This window comes from Salmo salar, chromosome ssa22 (genome assembly GCF_905237065.1).
Source record: "Salmo salar chromosome ssa22, Ssal_v3.1, whole genome shotgun sequence".
Classification (NCBI taxonomy): domain Eukaryota; kingdom Metazoa; phylum Chordata; class Actinopteri; order Salmoniformes; family Salmonidae; genus Salmo; species Salmo salar.
In genome coordinates this window covers 1,793,424-1,807,657 of record NC_059463.1, presented here as the reverse complement: position 1 = coordinate 1,807,657, position 14,234 = coordinate 1,793,424, and the positions used below count along the sequence as shown (strand labels likewise).

The 14,234-nt window shown below is 42.7% G+C and overlaps 1 protein-coding gene across 16 annotated transcripts in view; it reads right to left on the bottom strand.

Moving 5' to 3' along the window:
• Positions 1-14,234, bottom strand: part of LOC106582631 (receptor-type tyrosine-protein phosphatase T) — a 591,582-nt gene that overhangs the window by 283,374 nt on the left and 293,974 nt on the right. For all 16 annotated transcript variants that reach the window (XM_045705237.1, XM_045705245.1, XM_045705240.1 and 13 more), the window contains exon 9: positions 7,646-7,755. In XM_045705237.1, the coding sequence (XP_045561193.1) occupies positions 7,646-7,755 (110 nt within the window). The remainder of the gene's footprint in view (positions 1-7,645; positions 7,756-14,234) is intronic.

The following is a 14,234-nucleotide window of genomic DNA, read 5'->3' as shown; positions in this document are numbered from 1 at the left end:
TTTCCCTACGGCTGGCCATGCTTTCCACCTGGCTACCCCTACCCCGGTCAACTGCCCGGCACCCTCCACAGCAACCCGCCAATGCCCCCACCATTTCTCCTTCACCCAAATCCAGATAACTGATGTTCTGAAAGAGCTGCAAAATCTGGACCCATACAAATCAGCCGGGCTAGACAATCTGGACCCTCTCTTTCTAAAATGATCTGCCGAAATTGTTGCAGCCCCTATTACTAGCCTGTTCAACCTCTTTTGTATTGTCCGAGATTCCCAAAGATTGGAAAGCTGCCGCGGTCATCCCCCTCTTCAAAGGGGGTGACACTCTAGACCCAAACTGCTACAGACCTATGTCTATCCTACCCTGTCTTTCTAAGGTCTTCGAAAGCCAAGTTAACAAACAGATTACCGACCATTTTGAATCCCCCCGTACCTTCTCCGCTATGCAATCGGGTTTCAGAGCTGGTCATGGGTGCACCTCAGCCACGGTCAAGGTTCTAAACTACATCATAACCGCCATCGATAAGAGACATTACTGTGCAGCCGTATTCATCGACCTGGCCAAGGCTTTCGACTCTGTAAATCACAACATTCTTATTGGCAGGCTCGACAGCCTTGGTTTCTCAAATGATTGCCTCGCCTGGTTTACCAACTACTTCTCTGATAGAGTTCAGTGTGTCAAATCGGAGGGCCTGTTGTCCGGACCTCTGGCAGTCTCTATGGGTGTGCCACAGGGTTCAATTCTCGGGTCTACTCTCTTCTCTGTATTAATCAATGATGTTGCTCTTGCTACTGGTGATTCTCTGATCCACCTCTACGCAGATGACACCATTCTGTATACTTCTGGCCCCTCTTTGGACACTGTGTTAACTAACCTCCAGATGAGCTTCAATGCCATACAACTCTCCTTCCGTGGCCTCCAACTGCTGTTAAACGCAAGTAAAACTAAATGCATGCTATTCAATCGATCACTGCCCGCACCTGCTCGCCCATCCAGCATCACTTTTCTAGACGGCTCTGACTTAGAATACATGGACAACTACAATACCTGGGTGTCTGCTTAGACTGTAAACTCTCCTTCCAGACTCACATTAAAAACCTGTTGAGGAACGCCTAGCTAATATCCAATAGAACAGCATGGTGTGAAATACAAAACCTCAAAAAATCCAATAATTTAAATTTTTCAAACATAGGACTATTTTACACCATTTTAAAGATACACTTCTCCTTAATCCAACCACATTGTCAGATTTCAAAAAGGCTTTACAGCGAAAGCAAAACATTACATTATGTTAGGAGAGTACATAGACCAAAATAACCACACAGCCATTTTCCAAGCAAGGATATGTCACAAAAACCCAAAACACAGCTAAATGAAGCACTAACCTTTGACGATCTTCATCAGATGACACTCCTAGGACATCATGTTACACAATACATGTGTGTTTTGTTCGATCAATTTCATATTTATATCCAAAAACAGCATTTTACATTGGCGAGTGATGTTCAGAAAATGTATTCCCACCAAAAACTTCCGGTGAATTTACAAGAATACTCATCATAAACGTTGACAAAATACATAACAATTATTTTAACCTGTTGAGGATAGGGGGCAGTATTTTCATGGCCGGATGAAAAAGCGTACCCAAAATAAACTGGTTACTACCCTTTCCCAGAAACTAGAATATGTATATTATTAGTAGATTTAGATAGAAAACTCTCTGAAGTTTCTAAAACTGTTTGAATGGTGTCTGTGAGTATAACAGAACTCATATGGCAGGCAAAAGCCTGAGAAATATTTAACCAGGAAGTGGAGGATCTGAGAATTGTAGTTCTTCTTTCTAGCCCATTTCGAAACTACAGTATTTGTGGGGTCACGTTGCACTTCCTAAGGCTTCCATTGGCTGTCAAAAGCCTTCAGAAAGTTGTTTGAGCCTTCTCCTGTCACTGGGCAGAGTATAGCTCAGTTGCTGAGTGGACTGCCTGGGGACAAAGAGATTGGATATGTGCGGTCCCGCGAGCACGCTGTTCCTTCTTTTTCTCCTTGAATGAATACGCTATTGTCCGGTTGGAATATTATCGCAATTTTACGTAAAAAATACCATAAAGATTGATTTTAAACAGCATTTGACATGCTTCTAAGTACGGTAATGGAACATTTTGACTTTTTGTGTCTCGAATTGCGCTCGCGCGTTAGCCTTTGGACAGTGACCTGAACGCACGAACAAAACGGAGGTATGTGGACATAAATATGGATTATTTCGAACAAAAACAAAATTTCTTGTGGAAGTAGCAGTCCTGGGAGTGCATTCTGCGAAGATCAGCAAAGGTAAGAGCATATTTTTAATACTAATTCTGAGTTTAGGTTGCCCCAAACTTGGCGGGTGTCTGTATAGCTCGCTGTGATGGCGAGCTATGTACTCAGAATATTGAAAAATGTGCTTTCTCTGTAAAGCTATTTTAAAATCTGACACAGCGGTTGCATAAAGGAGAATTGTATCTATAATTCTTAAAATGCTATTTTGTTCTTTGAAATACATTTTCTTTTGTATTCCAATGTTACTTAAGACCTTCATAAACACAACCAAATGATTATTTGTTGAGATAGCATGTTGATGTCCAAAATAATCGTTACTGGCTCAAAGGTGGTTCCCTCGATGCCATGTGCTTCGTGTTAACATCCAATCCTAAAGACGGCATCCTACATCCCTGTGAAATTGGGAAGTGCCATCTTCTGGTCTTTCAACACCCCTTCCAGCAGCATGGTCTACAATCCAGGACCGACCCTGCTTAGAATCAGATGTAACCCAGCAGTTGGATGCAGGGTGGTATGCTGCAGATAAGGTTGGACTATAAATACCCTTGTTACACTTAGCTGTGAATTTGTGAAATTCATGAATTGAATTGAGAGCTGGCAACTATGAGTAAGTAAGTAGTGTGAAATATGAGTAAAACCTATAGTGTCGTGGGGGGTGAGGATGGAATTGTGAGCGTATTTGTGACCCGATTCAGGAAACTAGGTGTATGTCGCAAGTCACGACTTCACAGGATAGCCGTTGGAACTTAATATAAAAAAATGTTCATGAAAATGAGTTTTTGGGCAGAAATGCCTTCTCAAACATGTGAACTTTCTTGTGCACAATACAATGTTTTATGCCATCTGTAAATACGAATAAAACTGTTAAATTACGAGCCTTGTTGGAAAAAGTGAGCAACCTTCCCACAATCCATGATTGGCTGAGATAATGAGTGGGCTGGACATGCCGAGAAATTAGTTCGGATTGGTCTGCCATATACAGTGGTTCCTTCTTTAAAAGTTACGTCATACTGCGGCACACCCTGCGTGCTGCTGCAGCTTTCTGTGGCACATCATTTAATTCTCAGCCATTTCTTCTGTTAGTGCAAGTTATTGTTAGTTTGACCACCAGAGGGCATCTTTGAGAAGCATTTGATAGTATTCCCGGATTGGCAGTACCAGAGAATTGAACCTGTTATGGCTAGGGGGCAGTATTTTCACAGCCGGATAATAAACGTACCCGATTTAATCTGATTATTACTCCTGCCCAGAAACTAGAATATGCATATAATTATTAGCTTTGGATAGAAAACACTCCAAAGTTTCTAAAACTGTTTGAATGGTGTCTGTGAGTATAACAGAACTCATTTGGCAGGCCAAAACCTGAGAAGATTCTATGCAGGAAGTGCCCTGTCTGACAATTTCTTGGCCTTCTTGATTATCTCTACCCAATACAGGGGATCTCTGCTGTTAGGTGACACTTCCTACGGCTCCCATGGGCTCTCAGAAGACGGCAAAAAGCTGAATCGTGGCTTTGCAGGCTCTGGTTGAAAAAAGTAGCGCGTTTGGATAGTGGCTGGTCACAGTACTGTGAGACTCAGGCGCGTGCCCGAGTCGACCCCATGCTTTGTTTTCTTTCGTCTGTTTACCTAAACGCAGATTCCCGGTCGGAATATTATCGCTTTTTTACGAGAAAAATGGCATAAAAATTGATTTTAAACAGCGGTTGACATGCGGTAATGGAATATTTAGAAATCTTTTGTCACGAAATGCGCCATGCTCGTGACCCTTATTTACACTTTGGATAGTGTCTTGAACGCACGAACAAAACGCCGCTGTTTGGATATAACTATGGATTATTTTGAACCAAACCAACATTTGATATTGAAGTAGCAGTCCTGGGAGTGCATTCTGACGAAGAACACCAAAGGTAATCAAACTTTTCTAATAGTAAATCTGACTTTGGTCAGGGCTAAACTTGGTGGGTGTCTAAATAGCTAGCCGTGATGGCTGGGCTATCTACTCAGAATATTGCAAAATGTGCTTTCACCGAAAAGCTATTTTAAAATCGGACACCTCGATTGCAAAAAGGAGTTCTGTATCTATAATTCTTAAAATAATTGTTATGTTTTTTGTGAACGTTTATCGTGAGTAATTTAGTAAATTCACCGGAGGTTTGCGGGGGTATGCTAGTTCTGAACGTCACATGCTAATGTAAGAAGCTGGTTTTTGATATAAATATGAACTTGATTGAACAAAACATGCATGTATTGTATAACATAATGTCCTAGGTGTGTCATCTGATGAAGATCATCAAAGGTTAGTGCTGCATTTAGCTGTGGTTTTGTTTTTGTGACATTATATGCTAGCTTGAAAAATGGGTGTCTGATTATTTCTGGCTGGATACTCTGCTGACATAATCTAATGTTTTGCTTTCGCTGTAAAGCCTTTTTGAAATCGGACAGTGTGGTTAGATAAAGGAGAGTCTTGTCTTTAAAATGCTGTGAAATAGTCATATGTTTGAAAAATGGAAGTTTTTGTATTTTTGAGGAATTTGTAATTCGCGCCACGCCCTATCATTGGATATTGGAGCAGGTGTTCCGCTAGCGGAACGTCTAGATGTAAGAAATTTGGCAAAATTAATTTGATTAATATTACGGTGTTTCCATTCAGAGGGTCCCTGGTTCGAGTCCAGGTAGGGGCGAGGAGAGAGACGGAAGCAAAACTGTTACACGGCACCATTTTAATCAGGAGAATCTCCTCTTTGTAATCATGCAAGTCTGGGCAGTGAGCTTGTTTGTCATCGATCGCTAGACCAGAAATAGTCAGCAGTTTTTATTTTTTCCCTACTTTTTCCTTACGCAGACCTAAGCACAGTTGACACCATCGAGGTGCTTTCTACACAAGTTGTTTTTTTCCAGTTTTGTCCGACGAACAGATTGTAGTGGTAAAATGAAAAGGGATACATTTTTCATGGAGCATCACTCCAGTCAAAACAGGCTCTGCGAACGTTCGATTCCATTCATTTGCTATGGACTCGCGCTAGTTCCGGTTTAGCCAACATTCTTAATCCGTTTTTCAGCCTTGGGTGAATTTTGAATTGTTCTATTGTCCAGCCTATAGATAGCCAGAGCGAATTTACGAAAGCACCCGAATGTCCATTCAGAAAGCACAATGACTATACCATTTAGCTAAACTAAGAATGACGAGAATAATCAAGTCAATACACGTTGGGGGGTTAGATAACTATAGGCTAATGTACTGGCAAGTTTGATGTATAACTACTAACGTTAGCTAGCTAGCCTCTTAGGGATAGGGGGCAGTATTTTCACGGCCGGATGAAAAACGTACCCAAATTAAACTGCCTCCTACTCGGGCATTGGAGGTAGGATATGCATATTATTAGTAGATTTTGATAGAAAACACTCTGAAGTTTCTAAAACTGTTTGAATGATGTCGGTGAGTATAACAGAACTCATATGGCAGGGAAAAACCTGAGAAGAATCCAACCAGGAAGTGGAAAATCTGTGGTTGTAGTTTTTTCAAGTCATTGCCTTGACTGGTCTAAGGAGATCCCAATTTCACAGGGATGTAGGATGCCGTCTTTAGGATTGGATGTTAACACTAGAAGCACATGGCATCGAGGGAACCGCCTTTGAGCTAGTGACGATTATTTAGGACATCAACATATTATCTCAACAAATAATAATTTGGTTGTGTTTATGAAGGTCTTAAAATAGCTTTTCGGTGAAAGCACATTTTGCAATATTCTCAGTAGATAGCACGGCATCACAGGGCTAGCTATTTAGACACCCAGCAAGTTTAGCACTCACCAAAGTCAGATTTACTATAAGAAAAATGTTATTACCTTTGCTGTTCTTCGTCAGAATGCACTCCCAGGACTTCTACTTCAATAACAAATGTTGGTTTGGTCCCAAATAATCCATTGTTATATCCAAATAGCGGCGTTTTGTTCGTGCGTTCAAGACACTATCCGAAAGGGTAAATAAGGGTGACGAGCATGGCGCATTTCGTGACAAAAAAATTCGAAATATTCCATTACCGTACTTCGAAGCATGTCAACTGCTGTTTAAAATCAATTTTTATGCCATTTTTCTCGTAAAAATGCGATAATATTCCGACCGGGAATCTGCGTTTAGGTAAACAGACGAAAGAAAATAAAGCATGGGGTCGACTCGGGCACGCGCCTAAACCCATAGTACTCTGATCGGCCACTTGCCAAACGTGATAATGTGTTTCAGCCAGAGGCTGCCTCGATATCATTCCGCTTTTTCCCGGGCTCTGAGAGCCTATGGGAGCCATAGGAAGTGTCACGTTATAGCAAAGATCCTCAGTCTTCAATAAAAAGAGCCAAGATGAACAACAACTTGTCAGACAGGCCACTTCCTGCATGGAATCTTCTCAGGTTTTGGCCTGCCATATGAGTTCTGTTATACTCACAGACACCATTCAAACAGTTTTAGAAACTTTAGGGTGTTTTCTATCCAAAGCCAATAATTATATGTATATTCTAGTTACTGGGCAGGAGTAGTAACCAGATTAAATCGGGTACGTATTTTTTCCGGCCGTGTCAATACTGCCCCCTAGCCCTAACAGGTTAACCTAGCTAGGTTCATTGTTTACCTAGCTAGCAAGCTATATGCCTTAAGCTGAAGTGTACTGTTAGCTAGCTAGGCTCTGGGATACGAATAACAACGTCAGCTAGTGATCCAGCCGTTTGCTGTTCTAATTAGAGCCTAATGTTAGCTAGCTGACATTGAACCTGGTTGGGTATTTCCCAGCACTATGGCTTTGTTGGCACTTTGTTCATTGTTGCTTAACTAGCTAACATTAGCTGGCTGGCTAGTTAGCTAACATTACGTGACGTGTGTACAATACCCGTTGAATATGGTCAGTGTCAGTAAACGTCTGCAAAAAAGAGTACTGAAATTGTTGCCAGCAGAGCTGGTTAGGCTGTTTTCATGTTATCCAGAGGTAAACAAATCATCGGCCAGAGTATCAGGTGTGCGCCCTGAGAGCGGGGCTAAAGCTTAAGAGGGTGTGAACGATGCTGAATGGGTGTACACAAAGAAGAGCTCTTCACGAGATACCAAAACATTCAAAGGCCATTTTCTCAAAAGTGAGATTACAAGTTGATCAACTTTCAAAGCAGAAATACTTTCACATTGTTCCTCAAATGCAGTGTCTGATAGACCATTTTGTAGCTCTGAGTCGCTACTTTTATCCAATGTAAAAACACCTTTTCAAATTTTGCTACACAAGGTTGAGTCTCATTTTTGTGTGCTGAGGAAGTGAGAAAATAACTCTGTTAGCAGCTGTGTTGATGTCACTCACCTCGTATAGCGTGATGACACCATTGGTCTCGTTAGGTGCCTTCCACTGCATGAAGATCTTCTCCTCGTATGGTCCGGTCTGGGTGGACTCCATTGGAACAGAGCCGGGAACTGGAGAAATGTAAAGACACACAAAGGAGTGACGGCATGTTCAAGCAAAAGCATGCAAGCAGGTTTGAGCACTAAAGAACACACACATTGATTAGCCAGTACAGTTTCACAACGCCACAGTCTGATTGAGAACAATTGAACCATTCAACAACGTAGTATCTGAGACATTACAGCACACAACGGCACACAACGGCACACTCAAAATCATCATCCAAAGCAAATATCAACACTTTGTTCCTTCTCAATCACACTTATGATAACTGTACATATTATACATATATCGACACATATACTGATACAGTGAATGAGTTTATCAGGAAGTGCATAGGAGATGTTGTACCCATTGTGACCATTAAAACCTACCCCAACCAGAAACCGTGGATAGATGGGAGCATTCGTGCCATACTGAAAGTGCAAACCACCACATTTAACCAGGGCAAGGTGACTGGGAATATGGAAGAATACAAAGAGTGTAGTTATTCCCTCCGCAAAGCAATCAAGCAGGCTAAACATCGGTATAGGGACAAAGTTGAGTCCCAGTTCAATGACTCAGACACGAGACGTATGTGGCTGGGTCTACAGACAATCACGGATTATAAAAGGAAAACCAGCCACGTCGCGGAGACCGACGTCTTGCTTCCGGACAGGCTGAACACTTTCTTCGCTCGCTTTGAAGATAATACAGTGCCACCAACGCAGCCCGATATCAAGGACTGTGGGCTCTCCTTCTCCGTGGCCAACATGATTAAGACATTTAAGCGTGTTAACCCTCACAAGGCTGCCGGCCCAGATGGTATTCCTAGCCGCGTCCTCAGAGAATGCACAGACCAGCTGGCTGGTGTGTTCACAGATATATTCAATCTCTCCCTATCCCAGTCTGTTGTCCCCACATGCTTCAAGATGGCCACCATTGTCCCTGTACCTGTTCGTAAGCATTTCACTGTAAGCGTACACATCACTGACAAACTGAAATGGTCCACACACACAGACAGACAGTGTGGTGAAGAAGGTGCAACAGTGCCTCTTCAACCTCAGGAGGCTAAAGAAATTTGGCTTAACACCTAAAACCCTCACAAACTTTTACAGATGCACAATTGAGAGCATCCTGTCAGGCTGTATCACCGCCTGGTACGGCAACTGCACCGCCCACAACCGTAAAGCTCTCCAGAGGGTGGTGCGGTCTGCCCAACGCAATTCTGGGGGCAAACTTCCCGCCCCCCTGGAAACCTACAGCACCCGATTCCATAGGAAGGCTAAAAAGATCATCAAGCACATCAACCATCCAAGCTACTGCCTGTTCACCCCACTATCATCCAGAAGGCGAAGTCAGTACAGGTCCATCAAAGCTGGGACCGAGAGACTGAAAAACAGCTTCTATCTCAGGCCATCAGACTGCTAAACAGCCATCATTACCACATCAGAGACGGCTGCCTACAGACATAGATTAGGAATCACTGGCCACTTTTAGAAATGGATCACTAGCCACATTAATAATGTTCCGTATCATCTCATACTGTTTGTATGAACTGCACTCCACACTATTCTAAGGTATCTTAGTCAAATTTAAATTGTGCTTACATATAGGCATCACCTATATCATATGTACGTATATACTGTATTGTATTCTATACTACACCACTGACTGTTAAACAGCCATATCCAGCACATCAGAGGCTGCTGCCTATAGACATAGATTAGGAATCACTGGCCACTTTAAGTAAATGAAAAACTAGCCACTTTAATAATGTATCCATATCTTGCATTAATCATCTCATATGTGTAAACTGTACTCTATGCCATGCCACTATCTTAGTTCAATGCCGCTCTGCAATAAACAACCATTCAAAAGTTTGAGGTCACTTGTTTTTGAAAGAAAAGCAAATATTTTGTCCAATAAAATTACATCAAATTGATCAGAAATACAGTGTAGATGTTGTTAATGTTGTAAATTACTATTGTAGCTGGAAATGGCAGATTCTTTATGGAGAATCTACTTGGGCGTACAGAGGCCCATTATAAGCAACCATCACTCCTGTGTTCCAATGGCACGTTGTGTTAGCTAATCCAAGTTTATCATTTTAAAAGGCTAATTGATCATTAGAAAACTATTTTGCAATAATGTTAGCACAGCTTTAAACGTTGTGCTCATTAAAGAAGCAATACAACTGGCCTTCTTTAGACTAGTTGAGTATCTGGAGCATCAACATTTGTGGGTTCGATCACAGGCTCAAAATGGCCAGAAACAAATAACTTTCTTCTGAAACTCATCAGTCTATTCTTGTTCTGAGAAATGAAGGCTATTCCATGCGAGAAACTGCCAAGGAACTGAAGATCTCATGCAACGCTGTGTACTACTCCCTTCACAGAACAGCACAAACTGGCTCTAACCATAATAGAAAGAGGAGTGGGAGGCCCCGGTGCACAACTGAGTAAGAGGACAAGTACATTAGAGTGTCTAGTTTGAGAAACAGATGCCTCACAAGTCCTCAAATGGCAGCTTCATTAAATAGTACCCGCAAAACACCAGTCTCAACGTCAACAGTGAAGAGGCGAGTCCGGGATGCTGGCCTTCTAGGCAGAGTTGCAAAGAAAAAGCTATATCTCAGACTGGCCTAATAAAAAGAAAATATTAATATGGGCAAAATAACAGACACTGGACAGAGGATGATTGGAAAAAAGTGTTTTGGACTGACAAATCTCAATTTGAGGAGTTTGGATCACAAAGAAGAACATTCATGAGACGCAGAAAAAATGAAAAGATGCTAGATGAGTGCTTGACGCCATCTGTCAAGCATGTTGGAGGCAATGTGATGGTCTCGGGGTGCTTTGGTGGTGGTAAAGTGGGAGATTTGTACAGGGTAAAAGGGATCTTGAAAAAGGAAGGCTATCACTCCATTTTGCAACGCCATGCCATACCCTGTGGACAGCGCTTAATTGGAGACAATTCCCTCCTACAACAGGACAATGACCAAAAGCAAAGCTCCAAACTTTGCAATAACTACACTGCTCAAAAAAATTAAGGGAACACTTAAACAACACAATGTAACTCCAAGTCAATCACAATTCTGTAAAATCAAACTGTCCACTTAGGAAGCAACACTGATTGACAATACATTTCACATGCTGTTGTGCAAATGGAATAGACAGCAGGTGGAAATTATAGGCAATTAGCAAGACACCCCCAATAAAGGAGTGGTTCTGCAGGTGGGGACCACAGACCACTTCTCAGTTCCTATGCTTCCTGGCTGATGTTTTGGTCACTTTTGAATGCTGGCGGTGCTTTCACTCTAGTGGTAGCATGAGACGGAGTCTACAACCCACACAAGTGGCTCAGGTAGTGCAGCTCATCCAGGATGGCACATCAATGCGAGCTGTGGCAAGAAGGTTTGCTGTGTCTGTCAGCGTAGTGTCCAGAGCATGGAGGCGCTACCAGGAGACAGGCCAGTACATCAGGAGACGTGCAGGAGGCCGTAGGAGGGCAACAACCCAGCAGCAGGACCGCTACCTCCGCCTTTGTGCAAGGAGGAGCAGAAGGAGCACTGCCAGAGCCCTGCAAAATGACCTCCAGCAGGCCACAAATGTGCATGTGTCTGCTCAAACGGTCAGAAACAGACTCCATGAGGGTGGTATGAGGTGGGGGTTGTGCTTACAGCCCAACACCATGCAGGACGTTTGGCATTTGCCAGAGAACACCAAGATTGGCAAATTCGCCACTGGCGCCCTGTGCTCTTCACAGATGAAAGCAGGTTCACACTGAGCACGTGACAGACATGACAGAGTCTGGAGACGCCGTGGAGAACGTTCTGCTGCCTGCAACATCCTCCAGCATGACCGGTTTGGCGGTGGGTCAGTCATGGTGTGGAGTGGCATTTCTTTGGGGGGCCGCACAGCCCTTCATGTGCTCGCCAGAGGTAGCCTGACTGCCATTAGGTACCGAGATGAGATCCTCAGACCCCTTGTGAGACCATATGCTGGTGCGGTTGGCCCTGGGTTCCTCCTAAATGCAAGACAATGCTAGACCTCATGTGGCCGGAGTGTGTCAGCAGTTCCTGCAAGAGGAAGGCATTGATGCTATGGACTGGCCCGCCCGTTCCCCAGACTTGAATCCAATTGAGCACATCTGGGACATCATGTCTCGCTCCATCCACCAACGCCACATTGCACCACAGACTGTCCAGGAGTTGGCGGATGCTTTAGTCCAGGTCTGGGAGGAGATCCCTCAGGAGACCATCCGCCACCTCATCAGGAGCATGCCCAGGCATTGTAGGGAGGTCATACAGGCACGTGGAGGCCACACACACTACTGAGCCTCATTTTGACTTGTTTTAAGGACATTACATCAAAGTTGGATCAGCCTGTAGTGTGGTTTTCCACTTTAATTTTGAATGTGACGCCAAATCCAGACCTCCATGGGTTGATAAATTGGATTTCCATTGATTATTTTTGTGTGATTTTGTTGTCAGCAAATTCAACTATGTAAAGAAAAAAGTATTTAATAAGATTATTTATTTCATTCAGATCTAGGATGTGTTGTTTAAGTGTTCCCTTTATTTTTTGGAGCAGTATATTTAGGGAAGAAGCAGTCAGCTGGTATTCTGTCTATAATGGAGTGGCCAGCACAGTCACCGGATCTCAACCATATTGAGCTGTTGTGGGAGCAGCTTGACCGTATGGTACGTAAGAAGTGCCCATCAAGCCAATCCAACTTGTGGGCGGTGTTTCAGGAAGCATGGGGTGAAATCTCTGATTACCTCAACAAAATGACAACTAGAAAGCCAAAGGTCTACAAGTCTGTAATTGCTGCAAACTGAGGATTCTTTGACTAAAGCAAAGTTTGAAGGACACAATTATTATTTAAATTAAAAATCATTATTCCTAAACTTGTCAACGTCTTGACTATATTTCCTATTAATTTTGCAACTCATTTCATGTATGTTTCATGGAAAACAAGGACATTTCTAAGTGACCCCAAATGTTTGAACGGTACTAAATATACAGTATGTATATATATTCTTAATCCATTCCTTACTTAGATTTACATTTATTTTGGGTACATGTTTTGAAACTGTTAGACATTACTTGTTAGATATTACGGCACTGTCAGAGCTAGAAGCACAAGCATTTTGCTACACCCACAATAACATCTGCTAAACACTTGTATGTGATAAACAAATTTGATTTGATATATTACAATTACTTTTAAAGTGTTAACTCATCTTAATGGGGGAAGTAGGAAGACAGTGCTGGTAGCTTAACCCCAGGGCTGATGGAGTGAGCAGCTGAAGTCAAGGGAAACCTCCGCAGTGCTCAATCCTGACTCTTTGATTTGATATTAATTTATGCAGTCTGATGATTGGACGAAAGTTCTGATAATACCTTTGTTAAAAGGCCATTTAGTCCAACTTCACACTACCACTCCTTAATAATTGGCATGGCAGACGAGAAGAATGTGGCAGGTGTAATGTACACGATGGGAAACAGAGCTGGTTTCAAGCGCAGGGCGCAGCAGGTGTTTATTGTAAAGGACCACAGGAGGAGGCAGATAGCTGGGACCAGGGGAAGGCAGAAGGTCATACACAGGGAGTCCATAAAGGCAACAGTACAGGCAGGGAAAAGGCTAGTAACGTCATCCGGGAGATCAGGCAATAGGCAGCTAACTGCTCTGAAAGATGTGTGTCCCAGAACAAACAATACCTCACAATGATAGGGTGCAAAGAAGTGAACTAAATAGTGTGTGATAATGACATACAGGTGTGTGAACAGGTGATCAGAATTCAGGTGATTGGGATCTGGAGAGTGAGCTGCGTTCAGGGGATCTATGTGTTTGAGAGTGTGAGCTGGAAAGTGGGCTGGAAAGTAAGCTACGTTCAGGAGATCTACATGTTTGAGAGTGTGAGTTGGAAGCAAACGTTACAGCTGCTCTTGAATAGTATTGGCATTAGCTCCCTCAACAGGGCAGATGGAGGGATAGAGGGATGGAGAGATACGGGAACTGGACTATTTTTGCACATTGCCAAGCTTTAAGGTAGAAAGAACAGTAAATCTCATTATCTTATACTCCCTGCTAACAAGAAGCATATTAGATTTGGGAGTTTAGTGGTAAGATTTGAGTCACCCGGTTCATGCTAATTGTTTCCATTTACTTTAGATCACACATGTACACTTAGCCAAATGTATTTTACTGTAATGTTTTTTTGGTCTATTGTTGTCGACAATGATCAAGGTGTTGATCTTAGTCTTAGATCAATATAGGATTATTCATGCAATACAGTGCTTACTAGTTTGTTTTGTAATATTCCATTTAGTCATAATTGCCTAGACTGCCATGTTAACCCTTTGTTAATGGATAGTGTAAGGGTCATAAGCATCCACCTCTTTGTTTGGCCAGTAAGGACACTTCACCGGGTTAGACCTTTAGACCTTGGGGGCATGGGGGTTATTAGTGACAGTGGTTGGTTCTGTTTGTGTCCACTTGCTGT